The sequence below is a fragment of the Didymella exigua genome (genome assembly GCF_010094145.1).
Source record: "Didymella exigua CBS 183.55 unplaced genomic scaffold M421scaffold_4, whole genome shotgun sequence".
Lineage (NCBI taxonomy): Eukaryota > Fungi > Ascomycota > Dothideomycetes > Pleosporales > Didymellaceae > Didymella > Didymella exigua.
In genome coordinates this window covers 375688-393583 of record NW_022984778.1, presented here as the reverse complement: position 1 = coordinate 393583, position 17896 = coordinate 375688, and the positions used below count along the sequence as shown (strand labels likewise).

At 55.6% G+C, this 17896-nt stretch overlaps 7 protein-coding genes across 7 annotated transcripts; 3 read left to right on the top strand and 4 right to left on the bottom strand.

Moving 5' to 3' along the window:
- Nucleotides 1-84: 84 nt before the first annotated feature.
- Nucleotides 85-1272, top strand: M421DRAFT_54764 (uncharacterized protein; the record flags this gene model as incomplete). The annotated part of the gene is made up of 1 exon (XM_033595257.1): nt 85-1272. One exon carries the CDS (start codon nt 85-87, stop codon nt 1270-1272), a length of 1188 nt encoding a protein of 395 aa, XP_033452391.1.
- A 51-nt stretch (nt 1273-1323) lies between these two features.
- On the bottom strand, nt 1324-2546 carry M421DRAFT_416871 (uncharacterized protein). Its single transcript, XM_033591237.1, has 3 exons — nt 2388-2546; nt 2048-2328; nt 1324-1966 (listed from the first exon to the last, which is right to left on the bottom strand). Exons 1-3 carry the CDS (start codon nt 2425-2427, stop codon nt 1616-1618), a joined length of 672 nt encoding a protein of 223 aa, XP_033452390.1. The 5' UTR covers nt 2428-2546; the 3' UTR covers nt 1324-1615.
- Nucleotides 2547-2612: 66 nt separating this feature from the next.
- On the top strand, nt 2613-4043 carry M421DRAFT_416869 (uncharacterized protein). The gene is made up of 5 exons (XM_033591236.1): nt 2613-2724; nt 2777-2810; nt 2859-3219; nt 3379-3540; nt 3594-4043. Exons 1-5 carry the CDS (start codon nt 2678-2680, stop codon nt 3773-3775), a joined length of 786 nt encoding a protein of 261 aa, XP_033452389.1. The 5' UTR covers nt 2613-2677; the 3' UTR covers nt 3776-4043.
- A 1633-nt stretch (nt 4044-5676) lies between these two features.
- M421DRAFT_89496 (uncharacterized protein) lies at nt 5677-7167 on the top strand (the record flags this gene model as incomplete). Its single annotated transcript, XM_033597772.1, has 1 exon — nt 5677-7167. The coding sequence occupies one exon, from the start codon at nt 5677-5679 to the stop codon at nt 7165-7167; it is 1491 nt and encodes a 496-aa protein (XP_033452388.1).
- Nucleotides 7168-9899: 2732 nt separating this feature from the next.
- M421DRAFT_98348 (carbohydrate esterase family 12 protein) lies at nt 9900-12134 on the bottom strand (the record flags this gene model as incomplete). Its single annotated transcript, XM_033598602.1, has 3 exons — nt 9900-9939; nt 11373-11948; nt 12001-12134. The coding sequence occupies 3 exons, from the start codon at nt 12132-12134 to the stop codon at nt 9900-9902; spliced, it is 750 nt and encodes a 249-aa protein (XP_033452387.1).
- Nucleotides 12135-12707: 573 nt separating this feature from the next.
- M421DRAFT_285199 (EF-hand) lies at nt 12708-14467 on the bottom strand. The gene is made up of 5 exons (XM_033588961.1): nt 14131-14467; nt 13594-14081; nt 13499-13546; nt 13167-13448; nt 12708-13112 (listed from the first exon to the last, which is right to left on the bottom strand). The coding sequence occupies exons 1-5, from the start codon at nt 14188-14190 to the stop codon at nt 13034-13036; spliced, it is 957 nt and encodes a 318-aa protein (XP_033452386.1). The 5' UTR covers nt 14191-14467; the 3' UTR covers nt 12708-13033.
- A 414-nt stretch (nt 14468-14881) lies between these two features.
- On the bottom strand, nt 14882-17026 carry M421DRAFT_54219 (uncharacterized protein; the record flags this gene model as incomplete). The annotated part of the gene is made up of 4 exons (XM_033595200.1): nt 14882-16024; nt 16211-16693; nt 16758-16914; nt 16971-17026. The coding sequence occupies 4 exons, from the start codon at nt 17024-17026 to the stop codon at nt 14882-14884; spliced, it is 1839 nt and encodes a 612-aa protein (XP_033452385.1).
- Nucleotides 17027-17896: the final 870 nt, after the last annotated feature.

Genomic DNA, 17896 nt, shown 5'->3' with positions numbered 1-17896 from the left:
CTGACATATAAGCAATATTCAGCAGACTCCGGCGAAGAACCTGCTTCACAGTGTCTCTCTTCACACTCCCCGCAGTAAGCCAAAATGCCTGGTCTCGACCAGATTATTCCGCAGCCCGATTCAAGGGAGCTCCTCCCTCCTCTTTTGGCATGCCTTGCGGTCTCAGGCACAGCAAAACAGGCACCGCCTGGTTTACTCCCCCTCGTTTCCCCGATTCTTCGTCAACGCCTCCAGCTCGTTTCCACGGACGACTGGCTCTCCCTTCTTTGCTGGGATCGAGACGTTGCAGCAAGATTGCCCGCAGTTATCGAAAACATCCACGTCGAACCGCACCCAGCGTCCGGCGAGATTGAACCCGAGGACCCAGACCAGATACTGTACAGGCGGTCAGATCCTGAAACGCTGCACACACGACTTGTTCTGCGCGAATTTGGCATAATACCAACATACCTCTGGTGCACAGGAGGAGAGGGTGGTAGTAGATGGCTTTTTGCTGAGCTCAGAGGAATTGCCGATGCAGACGATGGCACAGAATGGTTCGAGAGCCTAGGCGAGGCAAACGAAGCAGGTTTCCGCCGCAAGCCCTCAGAGACCAACGGCTACCCGACACAAGAGCCCCCACAGTACGTTGAGCCGCAGCAAGAGGACGACGAGGATGACGATGGCTCATACTGGGCCGCTTACGATGCTACCCCCAATACCCGCACACCCGTGCAGAAGCGCTCGCCCGCACCCCAACCTGGCCGCACGCAGATTGGCCCCACGCAGTCCGAACTCGAATACTTCGCACGGTATGCCTCAGAGGTGCAGCCCGCCCTCGACGCACACGATCCAGACGAAGAGAACCCGGAAGCTGGCGAGTCGACATTGAACGGCAACGCCCTGACTTACACCCGAACTCCCCAGACCGAGCCCCTCGAGACATCGAACCTGGGCCCCAACGGCTACGACTCGTCCCTGCCACCAGCATACGGTAATAGTCCTCGCGAAGAGAGCAGGACAGAATATATCGAGTCCGTCTACGAAGCTCAGCACGCGGCGCTGAATCACCCTCGACCCAGCTCATCATCGTCCTCGAGGTCAATTGAGAAGCTGGAACGGGAGGCGGTGAGCCACAGTCAGGCTGAGCTTGCGATCAAACAGCATATCAGCACGGATATTAAGAGCTTATTCAGGCTGGCGAGAGCATCGGGCATTGATAGGGAAGAGTTTGAGAGGATCATTCAGAGGGAACTTGAGGTGCTGCCTCTGCTGGAGAGGGATTCGGACTGAGACTTGGATACCAACTTGCAGATGTGCCTGGACAAGGGTGACCGATTTGCATGGAAGGCCAAATGCATTGCAAGGTGTTGGCGTCTTTAGCATTCATAGCATTTACAAATACCACAAATATTGAAATTCAACCCATATGAAACCGACCTACTGTCTCGAGAACTAGTCAGTATATTATAATGTGAGTTCTTCAGCGACTCGCTGAAGCTGAACTCTTTCAGCGAAGATATTGCGGCGCCCAAAAGACGCGACCGTTTTCTCAGAACGCCAGCGCGTACTCAGTGCTGTTGTGCACTTTCTCTGCCAAACACACACTCTCACCCCCAGCTCTTCGCTGCACCACTCACTTCCTCCTCCGCCCTTCTCCACTAACAAAGCTCGCCCCGCTAGCCTTCAACTGGTTCAGCACATCGATCGCATTCGAGCTGTTCAGGTTCATCTCCTGCGCCCCACTTCCCCTCCCAATATCTTCCACAACGTTGTTCGGGTCTGCGGCGCCAATGACTGGGATCTCAGACGCAAGCCACTGCTGCAACGGCTTTGCGATGAAGTAGCCGTCAGACGTGAACCACCGTGTCATGGGCGCGCGGATGTGGATCTTCTGCTCTGGGTTCGAGGTGTACGGTGTGGGTGTGAAGACGACGTCGCATTCGTAGATAGGGATGTGCTTCTTAGTTGAGGAGGAAATGCGTATCTATGTATTGTTAGTGTCTGTGTAGCTATCCCAGAGCGAGCAGCGCAGCACTACCGGCTGTGCTGGCGGTCTCAAACGTACCTTGCCTGTCTGGCCCTCTCCCTCATACACAACGCCCTTCTCCACGAACCACAGCCAGCAGGAGAATGCACTGTTCAGGAGGAAGTAGGCGACTACTGCGGGCGCAGTGTACGGCTTCGATGCTTCCCAGCCAAACTTCCAGTCGAAGTAGAAGAGTGCGCCGGCGATGATGACGGCGCTGTAGCCGAGCGCTAACCTGACGTCGGTCTGGGTGTGAATCTGCTTGAACTTGAGGGAGTGTAGGTAGTTGGGAAGTGCATCGTCGGTGGTGTTCTTCAGATCTGGGAGGTGTTAGTTGCTACCTGTGAATGTATATCCGTACGAGGTGATGGATAAGTACCAGAGAGTGAATGCACAGCAATCTTTTGTGTCGCCGACATTTTGGCTATTCTTTATCTGTATGCAGGTTCAGGCCGCGGTAATTCAGTCGCAAGAGGCGCGCAACTTGAGTTATGTCGTAGCTGTAGAGCTCGGTTGATGGAAGACACCTTTCCAGAAGGAAGGCGCGGAGGTGACAAGGGTCCGCCCGCCGCACGAGGCTCCGCTGAGAGCTTTCATCGTCGAACGGCAACCTCACGTCTACCGCCACCCCACTCTTCACTCCTTGCACATCTTGTATACATCGACAAGATGGCTGAACCGATTGTGCAGACGATTCACAGGGATCCCGCCCTCTTGTAAGTGCGATGCGCTGAATGGCACGGACATGCAGTACTGACGAGATGATAGCTGGTGGATTCTGCTTCCTATCACGGTGGTCATGGTACGTCTTTTTACTTTCTGTTTGCCCGCTTTCTCTAACGCTTTCTAGGTCCTGACAGGTATTCTGCGCCACTATGCGATGACACTGCTCCAATCGACACCCAAGAAGCAAGACCTACCCAAGATCCGTCAGCAGCGGTCGCTCGCCCGCGGTTTGCAATTGCGCCAGAATGCCAACGTTCTCTCTCCCGCTGCTTTTTCTGCGAGGAAATCATACATGGTGCAGGCGTATCAGGAGGGTGCATTCCTAGCAGAGCCTGAAATGAGGGGCAAGCCCAGACCGAACCCCATGAGCGACCCTGCGGCTATGGAGGGTATGATGGGCATGATGAAGGGCAACATGGCTATGATGATTCCGCAGACCTTGATTATGGGGTGGATCAATGCTTTCTTCTCCGGCTTTGTGATCAGTAAGTCTATACCCAGTCTGGCGGTGACATATTGGCGTTTTAGCCGTCACCAAAGCCTCGCGATTGGAACGAGATCACGTAGATTTCTCGTGGTGGCGCTTGATACACACTCTACACGCGCGTCTGCATGCACCAATGTAAGCTGACCATGCACGACAGTGAAACTCCCCTTCCCATTGACACCACAGTTCAAGTCCATGCTTCAGTCTGGTGTTGGAACTCGAGATCTGGACGTGAGATGGGTTTCCAGTCTGTCTTGGTACTTCTTGACACTCTTTGGTCTACAGCCCGTCTACAACTTCATTCTCGGCAGCAACAATGGTAAGATGCTTCTTCGATACAGTCGCTCAACCTGGGCTGACTTTTATTTCTAGCTGCAAGCAACGTCTCACAGCAGATGGGCATGCAGAACCCCGGTGCGGGCATGGGTATGATGGGACCTGAGCAGGACCCCGATAAGTTGTTCCTGGCTGAGGCCGAGAACCTGGAGGTCCTCGAGCACCGATGGATCCTCCAGGGCATCGAGGATCGTTTGGTAGAGAAGTATGCAGCGTAGTCTGTGCTGTTGGTTTCGCAAGCTTGTAATCATATTGCAACACATGAGACCAACACAAGCCAAAAATGGAGGACTATCATCCCACGCTGTCATCGCACTGGTTGCCTGATCTGCGCGACTGGGCACAAGATAGCCACAAAGTCAATTCTATGACAGTCCCTTCAACCACTGTATCGGTACCTGTGGCAGGTGGTTCGATCCTGGTTCTGCGGGGGCCGCCTGCAGCTGACAGATGCGAAGCTGCGTGAATGATGACCACCATAACGAGAACGATAAGCTCTCGTCCAGCGGAATGTAGAGCAGAGCCGCCGGTGGCCCTACTATCGAGCTCGCTTTTTGGGACGACAACTGTTTCTCTACCCCTGCAGCTGGCGCTTGGAGCAGATTGCTGTCATAGTGGTGGTCCTTCCGTGCAAGCTTCGAGGTGGAGCCCTTCAATTTCCCCGCCAATTCACACCCTCCGCGGGTCGCACGCCCCATCGATGTGCTGGAATGCGCCTCAACCCTCCCCAGCAGGAGTGCTGGAGCCATCGGTCGATCTCGGGTCAGAGTTGACGTGACTGTAGAAGTGAGAGACAGCGCGGGCTGCCTGCGAAACAGCCTACACAGGCGCGGTCCGGTCCGTTACATATTGTTCACCACGCAGTCGTCGTTTCCACACGCCGTCTTCACGTACTACGACTCAGGACAAGGCAAGTATCCATGCTCAGCCCTGGCATCGTTGCCTTCTTCGAGGTCTTGCTCGACGGCAATGCGCCCAAGATGGTGTGCTTCCGTGCAGGAGACTCTCCAATGGAACGAGGCTTCTCCACCACCCTCGCCAGCATCCTCTTGGCTCTAGAGACGCTGCTCCTCCCGATCAGGACGAAGGCTTGATCACTCAGCATTTCTTCAAGTTTTTATGGCCTTGGGCATCAGTTCGGCTATATAGCCCCTGATGTAAGTTCGGGAGCACAGCTGTCGCCTGTCACGAGTCTATCACGAGTGGCGCAAGGATGAAGGTGGTGGTCTGTTCTCAGGAGTCCAGGCGTTCGCTGTTCGCTCTTCGTCACGCAGAGCTGATCCTCTGTGTTTGGCCCCCGAAGCCAACAATACAACCCGCGGAGTATCACGCTAGCGCTCGTAGGATCCAGGTCTCGCTTTCCGCTTACCTGCCTCCCAAATCCGCGAATCCGCTGCGGTCCCGAACGCAGTACGGGCAACGCGTTTCGGTTCGGTAGGCGCAGCCATCCGGCGGTGATTCGCGTCCCTTGCAACAGTTGCTTTTTGGAAATGGGGCTGCATTGCGTAGACTATGCCTGATCAGATCTCCATAACATGGACTTCGCGCCCAGACAGCTGAGTGGCAGGTGAGTGGTGGCTGTCCAGCGTTTTGGTGTCCACCGGTGAATGGAACTGCAGGGCCCCTATGCAAGCCGACCACTAGCGCATCAATCCACTAGACCTCCCATGTATCTCTAGCTAAGCCCGGAAGGGATGCGGCTCTGCGAATGCGCCCATCATAAAGCAGGTAGGGACTGAGGTTGAGGGTGGAAATACACAGGACTGCAACAGTGGCAGTGCAAGTTGATATCAAGCTTAAACTTTGCTGCCTCTAGTCAACGACATTCTGTTCGATGCTGCGCCCCTGCTCTCCACACGACGCATCCCATTCGTCTACAGCTGATAGTCGACTCGATCGATCGGTCTCTGAGATAATTGAACCCTTCGACTACCTGGTATAAAGTCCAAGGACAGCCACCGTGAGGGAGATGCCGTACTCAGATGATCGACCTCGCACTCACACATTCTAGGCAGTCCGCCATAGTTGTACTTCTGCTGCATACCTTCCTCTTCTCGTATCAATCTCGGTCACACGAAGCGTACGGAATCCCGGTCCGCCCCAATCGAGACCATTGAATATGTCATTCCAACAATTCGGAGATCTTCTACAAATCCCGAGCGTGGATGCTAAGTGGTCATCCGACTATAATAACTACCATTATGTCGAAAAGCAACACGCGACTAGTTTCAGTGTTGTTGACGACAACGCGTACTTGGACAATCTAGATGATAGCATAATGAGCCTGCAGCCAATGCAGCGTTTCATGTTCGACGCATCTCCACAGTCTTTTGGCCTACTGCACGCGAACATTCCTTTACATAGTCAGCACTCCAAACCATTCACTCAGCAGTGGCCCGCAAGCGAGGTCTATCGCAACACATCACCGGATCGCACCTCCATCTCCGGAACCTCGAGCTATACATCTCAAATTGATTTTCCTTTACCACGTGCCTACCACACCACATCCTATGGCAATCCTACAGATTTTTTCCACCCCTCGCAGCCATATCACAACTGTGAGCAGTTCAGCGACGTCACATACACGTCAGGTTCCAGCATTAATCCGAAGGAGGTCGAGTACACCCACCAAGAGCCCGAACCTACGATTGAAGAAGCCGACATAGACATCAAGCAGGAGGCTACCGTCGAACCAGAAGAGGGCTCGATAAAGTGTGAGATCGCCCCCGACACTAGTTACAGGGAGTACACAGACTCTGGTATTGGTAATTCAGTTCGAGATGCAGAGTCAGTTCAGCCAGTCGGTTTCAAGAATGAGTCAGATACAGACTCGGAATACAGCCCCACCAGTCGAGGCGGCAAGAGAAGAAAGTCTGCACAGCATGTTACTCGGGGAACCAGACGACGCAGCGGCGCTTGCAAAGACTCGGCAGTGGGCAGCCCAACCCAGAACAAAACCGGCCGAAAGCCACGAGCTGCTTCCAACGTCAACGTACGAAGCTGTCAGGATGACCGTCGCTCCTTTCCCTGCCCTCTCGCAGCTTACAGCTGCTCATCAAAATTCTCTTCCAAGAACGAATGGAAGCGTCACGTCAGCACCCAGCACATCAAGCTGGGCTTTTGGCGCTGCGATCTCTGCGCGCCAACCACCGACCCCAACGATGCCTCTGTGCTTTACTACAACGACTTCAACCGCAAGGACCTCTTCACTCAACATCTCCGCCGCATGCACACCGAACAGGGCTCTGGTGCTCGCCACATGAAAGAGCGCCTGGTGAATGAGGATGAAATCCAAGAGTACCAGACGCGCTGTTACTTGCAGCTTCGCTGTGCTCCTCAGCAATCCATCTGTCCAGTCAATGGCTGCGACCATGCGTTCTTTGGCCCAACGAGTTGGGAAGAGCGCATGGAGCACGTTGGACACCACATGGAGAAGGATAAGAAGAACGGCGCAGACATTTTTGATGTCGCGAGCTGGAAAGCTGATATTGCTCTCGAGAAGTACCTCATGAACGAAGACTTGATAGTTTGGGAGCAAGACACATGGAAGATTGGCGGCGGAAAGCCGCGAAGGACGGACAGCGAGTCCAGTGACGACGAGTACAACTAGAATTCCGCTACGAGTTTCTTTTGGTCGACAGATACCCTGAAATTCAGCAAACGTTCGCACCCTCTTCGTGTTAGACATGTTCTTCGAAACATTGATGTAGTCGCTTTCGGTCATGAGTAAAATGCATATTGTTTGATTTCTCCAAGGATGGCACCGCTCGATCCGCACGCGCGCTCCTTCCCTCATCGTGCGCTCCTGCCATACCCTAACTTCACAATTAGCAAGCCAATTGACAGAGCCCCCAAACATCGACGTCACCACACACTCACACAGCTGCACCGCGCACAGGGCTGCGCACAGGGCAACGGGTATGTCGATAGGGGCGAAAAGGTGAGAGGAATCGGCCCCCAACCATCGTTTCGGGTTGCTGCTTCCGGTTCGTGAGGAGGACAGTATAGGATCTATAGGAATCCTTGCGCATTTGCACGCATAGCGAATGTGCTCAGCTCGCGATACCGCAGCTCCACAGCGGTTTGACGCTGGCTTTCACCGGCAGTCTGAGCTTTACCAGATGTCAAAGCATCGAGCGAGATGACTGATCCGCGCACCGCTGTACCGTACCAATACTCGGCTATCGCAGTAATTTCAAGTCCGCCAGTCAACCTGCTTTCGGACGCGTTCGTTGGGTCATAATGGTGTGTCTTGACACGTTGTCGTTTGCCTTCTTTTGCTGCCCGGGGCACGTGCAGCAGGCAAACGTGAGGCTGAGACACCCCCGCCTTCGTGCAGATACGAGGAGGTCCTCCTGCCGCAGCGTCCCGTGTGATCCACCTTTCGCCGCCCCTGCGAAAGCTGTCGATCGTTAGATGCCTGGAAATTAGTGGAGTTGAGATGGAAGTTCACGTCTCAAACAATTGGAGATTTGAGGACCGGCGGGGTGAAGTTCACATATGCCGTTTCGCGCGACAGACTGTAGGTCTTGATGGCGCAACTAGCCGCGACTACCGTGTCCGTGCACCGAACGCCCGGAGTCACCGAACGCCCGGCGCGTAACATCTACACCAGATTTCAACGCGTAATAACTCAACACCATGCCAGGATTAAGCGATGCCCTTGCAGAGATGAATGCAATGAGACCAGAAGAAGAAGTTGTCTGTACAAAGATTGCAGAAAAACACAGCGTTTCGCGTACAACGTTGTTGCGCGCGCACCGAGGCGTGCAGGTCCCCCACTATATTAAGACACGCAACAACCAAAAGCTCAACCACCAACAAGAAGAGGACTTAGTTAAGTATATAGAGAAGCTGACTAGGCGTTACTTGCTACCTATAAGGCGTATAGTACAGAATTTCGCATCTGCAGTTGCCTCAAATCCTTGCTCTAAAAGCTAGGTTACTCGCTTCTTCCACCATCACTGTGATCAGCTCACATCTTAATGGGCAACAGGTATGGACTCTAATCGCCACAACACTGAATTAGAGTACAAGTACAAGTTATACTTCAAGCTTCTGCAGCAGAAAATCACTTAGCATAGTCTTAAGCCTAAGCATACGTACAATATAGATGAGAAGGGCTTCGCTATTAGAGTGCTGGGTAGATCCAAACAGGTGTTCAGCAGGCGTCAATATAAGAAGAAGGAGGTTAGGTAGGCTTGTTAAGATAGCTCATGTGAGTGGGTGAGGTTTGCGGTGCCGGGCTTTGCGTACTTTGCGCGGAGAGTAAAGAATAGCTGCACTGCGGTACTCCTGCCGCTGCTGCGGGTCAAGAGTCTCCCTCTTCTTCTTTGAGGGCTTCTGATACAAAACTACTGCGAGAGTCCTTTGTTTTTAAGGTTAAGGATCTCACTGCTGTTGCGGTGCAAGTCGGTCCGACAGGCCTCGATCGTCACCTCCGTTGACTACCTTGGACTAGCACGTCTCAGGGCATGTATATATGGTCGCCTCCTAGCTAGCAAGCAACTCAGCGCAGTTTTCCATCGATATACAGCGGCTACGTTTGCCGCAACAACTGCGAGCTGCTAAATGGTGGAGGTTCTGCGCAACTACCTTGCCTCTACTAAGGCCTAATCTGGCACTATTGCAGTAAAGAGACAGTCAATTGAGCGCCAATTATTTGCCTCATTAGGCGGGGGAGTCTCTGTTGTACTGACATGATCGTCATCAAATTGGCTGAGGATAACGCTGCTCTTTGGTGGAGAAATACCCATGTTCCTGAAGGCGCTAAGTATAAGCTCTTCAGTGAGGGTTTGCTGCCACAACTAATAAAGAGCATGAAGAAGTTGCTCTTATGTACCCCTGGTAGGCCTTGGCTATTGTGAAGGTGCTGAGTAACGACTTTGGAGTAGTTGTGTGCCAACAGAGAGAAGCACACAACGTCAAGCGGCTGCAGCGCGTGGGCACTGTGTGGAGGGAAGACAAGTAGCAGAATCCAATGCCTATAGAAACTGACCCGGTGGACGCAGTACCAGTAGTGTATAGAGAGCAAGGACCATTATCCCTCTTCATCCTCTAAGCTAGTCTCTTTCACGTCACAATACTCTTCGTGTTCGGCAGAGTACTTTGCATCCTTCACAATGAACTCCTCAACCTCGACTTCCTCTTCTTTGGTTTGCTCATTGCGGTTCATGAAACCCGCCTGATCTGGATCGAGGGTCTTCACCTCCAGATCTCACCCACCAAGCCAGTGGTAACGCTGCTTCTTGACGATGTGCAATCAGTATGCAGGTGCGATTTGCATCAGTAAGGACAGCATTTGAGGTCCTATGGCCATCCGCATCGGAAAGAACAGAGCTATCATTCCAGAAATCTCTTCAGTGGTCTTTGGGTGACCAGGCTGGTATTGCAGGTTCAGACGTTTCTTTGGGCGTTACGCAAGAAGGATGCTGTAGAGTCAGGTAAGTAGCAACCTCCAAGAGGCTTAGATAGGAGCTTGGCTAACGAATTCTAGTACAAATCATTCTAGCAAATTTAGTCACTGTCCCCTTACACTTATTATCCCCCTCTCGTATTGAATCCCCGTCAAAAAGACTGCATTAGCAAGGTTTTAGTTACAGCCTCCGGACAAAGTGGGACTATACGGTACTCAATCGCCACCACCGCCCAAACTTAAAGCCGCAGCTGCTATCACAATGCTTTCGTCCAAGTCGTCTCCACGCCTCCCCCTATCCCAAGCAGACCGTACGCACTCAATTACTTTCCCAAGGCGTGCACGACCCGCTCTATTCAGAGCTGTGACCTGCCATTCAGCAGACGAGACCCGCGGCCTGCAAGACGGCTTCCAACAACTCCCGCACCAGCCAGAGTCTGGACCACAGCACACCGTTCGCCCAACTTCGGCGGACCGTTTCCAAAACGCCCCGCGATCAGTCGATGCATGCTAGCTGGTTCAAATGGCGAGTACGTGCCCACACCCGGCTGTCCGCTTGTCTTTGTGAGTCGACAGCAACGCCAGAATGAGCATTGACTCCGGTCTTGAACGCACGACAGATACCAAGCCCTCCTGCCTTGACGTCCGCCTCGGATACCCCACACGTCGGATCAAGGCCCAGCGACGGACCTCCGGCCAACGGTACGTGTGCCGTTCTCGCCACTGAGGACGGCCTGGGGCGGCGCGAGACGAAGTGATATTGTGTGCTTTCTGGTTGAGCAACCGGGGCGAAGCGATTCCCTCATCTCAAGAAGAACCACCAGAACCAGCGTATGGATTCCATGGGGACAGTTTCGCACGAGTGATGCAGTGGCTGCCCAAGGGCGGATTCCGTGGGTTGTAATCGCTCCTCGCACATGAGGATGGTTGGCCTCTTGGTCACTGGGGAGATGGAGAGACTGGCAGCGCTCCTCGGCTCGCAGTCAGTGGGAACAGAATGCTGCCGATCTGGTTCTTGGCTTCTAATTCCCCAGTCTGCTGTGTCTTCTCGTCGGTTTTGCGGGCGTCGTGTTTCAGTGCGAGCCTTGGGTCGATAGGGTTGGACGAGATGGCACTCAGCTCGTTCGGTACGCTTGCACAACTCGCCTCGTACGAACGTTCTGCATATCGCGGGTAAGTCCTAACGTATCTCCTGATCAATTGGCCTAGATCCAAAAGGGTTGAAGATATAAATTCACAACACAGAAGCAAGCGTCTAGCCCGCCCCTGGCCACCGCCCAAGCCCGGCCGAACCCCCCATTCCTCGAAACCAAACCCATCCCACACCTACTTAGCACAAACTCTCGACCGCCCTTCCCTCCGCGCTCAAATATGCAGCAAGCCCAATCCGCCTCCCGCACTTGACACCGGTCACAAACGCCTCGGCATTGAGCACCGCCCCCGCCGGATTCGTGTGCGTGTTATCATTCGGGAACAACGTCTTCGCCTGCACGGGCCCCAGTGCCTGGAGCGCATTAACGCCGTACTTGGTGTGGTCGACGTACTGCACGCGGGCGGTGCGGGCAACCAGCTGCGCGGTATCGGCGAACGGCCAGCGCGCCTGCAGCGTGTCACCGGTCCAGTAGTTGCGCGGCACCATGCCGGAGAGCACCGGCACTGCGTGCTGAGCCCGGACGTCGGCGATCATGGACCGCAGGTACCAGCCAAAGGTGTGCACGGTTTCATTCGCGCCAGTGGCGGTGGTCACGACGATTGTCTCGTTGCCTGCGCCGGGCAGCACGCCGCGGTCCCGCGTGTCGGTGGTGGGGTCGACGTCGTCGTTGTGCCCCATCTCGACGAGGACGAAGTCACCCGGGTTGGTCTGGGCGAGCAGCGCGGTCCATTTGCCCTCGTTGATGAAGGAGCGCGTTGAGCGGCCATTGACGGCGAGGTTGACCACGGGGATTGTCAGGTAGTTGTGGAGGTAGTAGCCCCAGCTGAGCATCAGGTCAGTGATGGCATCGTATACGACAATCTGTGTGTTTGTACCCTTGCAGAACCGAGCCCTCGGCGTAGTTTGCTGTCGTGCTGTCGGAGCAGATCAGGACTTTGGGCGCTGCTGCGGCTGTGGGCACAGCCGAGACGGCAGCAATCGCGGTAGAAAGAACTGCGAGGAGCTTCATGGCGGGAAAGAATCGGCTAGAGGGCACGGGGTATTGGTATCGGTATCGGTGATGATCTTCAAGCAGCCGAGTATGGAAGAATGCATGGATATCTCCTCATACTTATACATGCCTCTTGCCGTCGGGCGAAGGGCGTTCGACTAGACCCATCCCCCCGTTGTGCTAGCACTGCTAGGAAGGTGCAATATACATGGAGCAGATTAATGGTAATACTTGGACAAGATGCTAATACGTTGCCAGTGACATCAGGGCGACATGCAAAGTAGGTGCCAAGTAGGTGTGGCCAAGGCCTGTTCGAGGTTGAATGTTCCGCCAATCGTAAGGGTGCGTGGGTGAGGAGTGATTCAGACACGTCCACGAATGACGAGTCGGATCGTGTTCGGTTCAATGGGCGCGTTCAGAGTTGCAAGAAACGAAAGACCGCTGGGGTTGGACGCAGGAGTCGTAGAGCATGGACAGCTCTCCGCGTCACGTGGGGGTAGGTCAGTCGGTTGCGCTACGCAAGTCTGTCGGAGCCAGAGATAAAGAGTACGCTGCGCGCGCCGTCTTGGCCTAGATGCTCTTAGCGACTCTTCGAAAGAGACCTACAAAAGAATTTGAAATCGTAATGTCATTCCACATCCTCAAAACGGGTATCTAGATCATCCTGCTCCTCCCCACATCAAGCCCGAATGGCTACGCTCTTCGTACACCATGCCAAACAACGAAGCCCCCTAGGCTGGAAATGCTCAGTCCTCGAACGAGGTCTGGAAGACCTACACATCCCACCCCCTTCGAATGCTCTGACAGCCATTCGACAGCCTCGCCTCCGACGCCTCCAGGACGCTCTCCAAGAACCCCTGCAGCGGCGATACGCCAGTCCAGATGCCGCGTCTTCGCTCAACGTTGGCGGATGATTTCTAATACAGTCCGGTATCAGTCGACGCGGAAATCGAGTTAAAGAGGAACAAAGCTTGCGCACCTGTCAGGAACTCCTCGCTGCGATGACGTTAGCTTCACGTCGGCAGCAGACTCAAATCTGTCAAGACTTACAAGCTCAGCGTGATGTATCCGTCCCTGTCCTCGTCGTACTTCTTGAACACATCCGTCATCCTCTTGAGACTGATGCACGCCTGCACAAACAAATCAAAGCTCATGGCGTTCTTGCCGCCGCGGTCGTAGGTGGTGTACAGCAGTGTGACAAACTGCTGCGAGAGGCGGTATCCAAAGGCAACCAGTGCCTCGTTGAACTCGGCGTAGGAAATGGAGCCGCTGTGGTCTGCGTCGAAGCGGTCGAAGAGGCCGCGCCACGCGGAGAGAAAGCCCCACAGGCCGCTGGGAGGTGTCAGTAGAGCTGAAAGCAGGGCTTGGGGGGGGCTTGGTACCAGAACTCGTCAAAGTTTACGGAGCCGGAGCGGTCCGTGTCGAACATTCTGGGCGTGTCAGCGAGCGTCTCAACAGACGTCTCGAGTAGCTCTACCTGATCATCATGCGCACAGTGTGCGGGTCGAAGGGACTCCAGTCACCGTTCACAAGCGCAGTCCTCAGCTCTGCCTCGGTCAGACTCCCGCTGCTGTCCCTGTCGACAGCCCTGAACAACTTCCACAGCGCATCGCGGTCGTTCGCGTCCCTCGGCGGCGCAGGTGTCGGCGGAGGTCTCTGCTGCTGCTCAATCGGCGGTCTGCCGTGGAAACCTTGTGGCGGAGGGCCGTGGCCGTAGTTCGCGGGCGGGGGGCTGCCCACCGTCTGAGCAGGCCGCGAGTCGTAGCGCGAGTCGTGGCGGTTGTCGTTGTACGCGCCTGGCGGAGGGCGCTGTTCGTAGCTCTGTGGCCGCGCGCCATAGCGCTCCTCGGGGCGGTACGCATGCTGGGCGGTGGAGGGCGGTGGCGCGGGGGCGGGTTTGTTGTAGTCCGGTCGAGCGCTGGACGTTCGTGGCGGCCGTGACCCCTGGGAGAGCATTTGCGCGGCCTGGACAATGTCAATGGTGCACGTGTTCCCATCAACAGTCGAGACATACCTGCTCGGGCTCTGCATGCGCCGGCAGCCTGTCTGGGTTGAAGCCTTTGTTGTATGCCATGGTGAGGTGTTCGCTACAAAGGGAGGGGAACGGAGAGTTGGGATTGCCAGCAGAGGGCAGGAGGTGACACGAGGCGCGGGCTGATGATATAAGGCGCACGCAGAGGCTCAGCTTCTGCGGAGAGGCTGCGTCTTCGCGAGTGTAACTGCGGAAATAGCTTCTGGGCTCCACTTGCACTGGCGACGCCCAATTCACTCACAGCCTTCCGTTGCGGCTGACCGAACCCTGGCGGGGTATGACGCTGCCGGTCAAGGGACGAGCCAAGCTCTGGTCACCCTGCGAGCCCAGCCTCGCGGTCTTCGGAAGCCGGCCTGGCAAGATCGGAATGTCGAGAATCGTCTGTGCAGCCAGACTCGAGGGCAGTGGAAGGCAACGTCGCTCAATAATCGGCCGTGCATACTCCATGTCACAGGAAATGCGGTATGCTTTTCAGTTTTCGACTGCTATCTAATCCGCAGGCCGCCCTATCACCGTCATGACTATCGTGCAGTCCTTCGCGCCTTGAACTCAACACACCAAAATGCCATTATATAGCTGAAACAACAAAAAACATACTCAAGAGTCGTGGGTATCCTCCCTACAACGCCTACAATAGCGAACAAACAGCGAGGGGTGAAATGATAAAACAACACGCGCCGCGCCTCGAGCGCAAAAGAAGAGAACATACAATGGTACTACAGGAGAAGAATGCTTACGCCTTTACTCGCTTCTGGCTCGTGTCGCTCCCGCCGTCAGATGTCTTGCGCTTGCGATCCGTCGAGTCATCGCGTGCAAAAGACGGCCCGTTTGTGACCACCGGTGTTTGGAACGTCAGTGGGCTGGGCAGCATGTTGGAATCACCCCGCCCAAAGCCCCACTCGGGATAGAAGCTGCTCGGGGATGGCAGCAATCCATTCTCGACGAACCGGGATGGCAACGCTGAGATTGGTGTGTCCATGTCGCGATTGCTGCTGCCGTATGAGTTGCTGTTGGTAGGTGGTGCTGGGCGAGCAAACGGATTCGGTGGACCAGTCGCGCCGGCGCTCAGCAACGAGTTGGCGCTCGGTGAGGGAGGAGGGAGTACAACGCCGGACGAGTGTGATGCATCGGTGCTGCGAGCTGGCGTTTGACCTGAGATCGAATCCTTGGGCGACGAATCCGCTGTTGCACTGCCGCCATCTGACTGCTCACTTGGGATCTGCACGCGCAGCTTGGGCTTGTTCTTGTCTGTCTGTAGACTGTTCGTTCTCGTGGGCGGGGCTATCGGCGGTACGGACGAAGTAGACTGTGTCCGCTGGGGAGGCTGCGGCGGCGGTTGCGGGCTGGACATCTTTGGTGGTTGTGTAGACTGAGCACCGTTCGGCTGGAGTCTCGACATGGCGGCTACATCGATCGATTGCGACCGGTGCTCCTGCTTGATGACTATGTCACCGCGCGGCGGATTCATGCTGCTGCTGCCCCAGTGCGCGGCCAGCATTGACTGGCTGTCATCAATCGGCGTAAAGATGCTGTGCTTGGCAGAAGCGTGCAGTGGCTTTGGCTGGGGAAGGGGCGGGCTTTGGAAGTCGTGCTGCGCGGGCGGTGACGGGACGGTGATCGTAGGCTGCGGCGGTTGTTCATGTTGCTGGGCTTGGGGCTGCGGAGTCTGCGATTGCTGATGCTGTTGCTGTACCTGTACTTGTGCCTGTGCTTGTGCTTGTGCTTGTGCTTGTGCTTGTACCTGTGCCTGTACTTGTGCCTGCGCCTGCTGGTGCTGTTGTTGTTGTTGTTGTTGGTGTTGGTGTTGTTGTTGTTGTTGTTGGTGTTGGTGCTGTTGTTGTTGGTGCTGCTGCTGGTGCTGATGCTGTTGCTGTTGCTGTTGCTGTTGCTGTTGCTGTTGTTGGTGTTGGATCTGCTGGTGCTGGTGCTGCTGGTGTTGTTGCTGCTGCTGCGACGGGTGTGACTGCATTTGGGCGGCAGGCTGCATTTGCGGGGACGGCTGCATCTGAGGCATAGGGGGCATGGACGGTCTGCGTGGCTCCTGCTGCATGTATTGTTGCACTTGAGGGTTCGGCATAGGGTGGGTAGCATAGTGGTACTGCGGTCCTGGAGGGCCCCGTGGCTGCTGAGCGGCCTGCGGGTTGTAGAAGGGCGGATTTGGCATGTAGGCGTAGCTGGGCTGCGGCTGCGGTGCTTGTGAGGGGTATGGCTGGGGAGGAGCGAGGTTCGAGCTGCGGCGGACGTGGCCAGGGTGCTGGTCCAGTCGCGAGTTCGGTCGCGACAGGTGGTGCGGAGGCTGCGGCGAGGGCCCACGGTGCTGGAACCCGTTCGGAATTGGCGGCGAGGCGGAGGGCGTGACGTGGCGGACGTGCTGGAAGGCCTGCGCGTGCTGCATGTGGTGCGGCATCAGGCCATGCTGCTCGGGCGGCGTGTGCGAGTCGCGTGGAGGCGCGCCCTCTTCGTCCTCGTCCTCGTCCTCGTCATCCTTCTTGCCCATGAAGTCCTCAGGGCCCTTGTGCTCGTGTGCGCCGCCATACTGCGTGACCTGTCAGCGCGGCTCCGTTAGGCACTGCTATCATGGGTCAAGAGAAAGGACAAGGAACACTCACGTATTGGTAGCGACCGATAGTCTCGTTGATGTCGCCAGACGAGAATTCGTACAGCTTCTTGTTGTGACCGAAGATGATGACGGCGACATCGACGGAGCAGAGCACCGAGAGCTCGTGCGCCTTCTTGAACAGGCCGCCTTTGCGCTTCAAGAATGTCCTGCACAGTGTCAGCAACAGGCCGCGGCGAGCGTGCGTCGTGGAAGGAAAGCGCACACTGAGCGGTTCCGGTCGTCCTTGATGGCCTTGATCTCAATCTTTCTGCGGCCCATGATGGATAGCAGGCTCAGACGTCAGCGCGCATCGAACGTCGAAGGGTATAGTGGGCAGTGATGGCGTGGCTCGGGATCGAGCGTCGTCGAGGGCAGAAGCGTCGATTAGCTTGCGCGGCGTCGTGAGAGATGACCACGACCTCGTTCCTGCAAGAGCGTTTCAGGAGGCCGGTATGGGCGGCCAAAGTCGGCGCGAAAATGCTGCTGAGTCGATCGCAGCCTGCAAGCTATATGCTTCCAATGCGCGACACAGAGCTGCACCCAAAGCTCCGGTATTCTCGAGGCTCAGAACGAGAGATGATGCGCAGAGGAAGCATGGAGGCAGGCGCGGGCACACTGCCTATAATTAGAAAACATGGTCTGCTGGAGAGCCTGGCCCCCTAGTTGCCAAAATGCCCGTTCGCGGACATTTGCTGCTGTTGGAGCCTTGTGTTACGGCAGCATGCCCGCTTCTATTGGCCAGGCTGAGGTAATGGCATCAACCGATGTCCGCTAAACACCTCAAATCTGGCTAAAGGGTGCAGCATCATAGCTAATTATAGGACATATCACGACCGGGATTGTGCCGTTGCGCCAGACCCTCGACACCTCGAGCAGATGCAGACCCTGATCTCCTGTGCAAACCCCCCATGCTGGAGGGTGTGCTTTTGTTCGTAGGGTTTGCATCATATGACGGTGCTGGGCGAGTCTCACGAACTGTTGGTTTGAGCAGGCACTAGTTCCTACCAACCCCGCAGACCATGCTCGCGTGCAAGGCGGGGAGGTACTCTCACAATTCATATGCAACACTCCTTGGAGGAGGGGGAGGTGGCATCGAACAGCGGGAACTCGAACATAGGGGGCGCTCTGGCACACATAGCGCTGCTCGTA

What these genes read in the sequence shown, in the direction of transcription:
- M421DRAFT_416871 (XM_033591237.1), bottom strand. Translation starts at nt 2,427, where the DNA reads ATGTCGGCGACACAAAAGATTGCTGTGCATTCACTCTCTG. An exon ending in TGCTGTGCATTCACTCTCTG is followed by an intron (nt 2,329 to 2,387) that starts GTACTTATCCAT and finishes AACACCTCCCAG; the next exon opens with ATCTGAAGAACACCACCGAC. An exon ending in GAGAGGGCCAGACAGGCAAG is followed by an intron (nt 1,967 to 2,047) that starts GTACGTTTGAGA and finishes AACAATACATAG; the next exon opens with ATACGCATTTCCTCCTCAAC.
- M421DRAFT_416869 (XM_033591236.1), top strand. Translation starts at nt 2,678, where the DNA reads ATGGCTGAACCGATTGTGCAGACGATTCACAGGGATCCCGCCCTCTT. An exon ending in CACAGGGATCCCGCCCTCTT is followed by an intron (nt 2,725 to 2,776) that starts GTAAGTGCGATG and finishes ACGAGATGATAG; the next exon opens with CTGGTGGATTCTGCTTCCTA. An exon ending in TTCCTATCACGGTGGTCATG is followed by an intron (nt 2,811 to 2,858) that starts GTACGTCTTTTT and finishes AACGCTTTCTAG; the next exon opens with GTCCTGACAGGTATTCTGCG.
- M421DRAFT_285199 (XM_033588961.1), bottom strand. Translation starts at nt 14,190, where the DNA reads ATGGCATACAACAAAGGCTTCAACCCAGACAGGCTGCCGGCGCATGCA. An exon ending in CGCATGCAGAGCCCGAGCAG is followed by an intron (nt 14,082 to 14,130) that starts GTATGTCTCGAC and finishes GACATTGTCCAG; the next exon opens with GCCGCGCAAATGCTCTCCCA. An exon ending in GTAAACTTTGACGAGTTCTG is followed by an intron (nt 13,449 to 13,498) that starts GTACCAAGCCCC and finishes GACACCTCCCAG; the next exon opens with CGGCCTGTGGGGCTTTCTCT.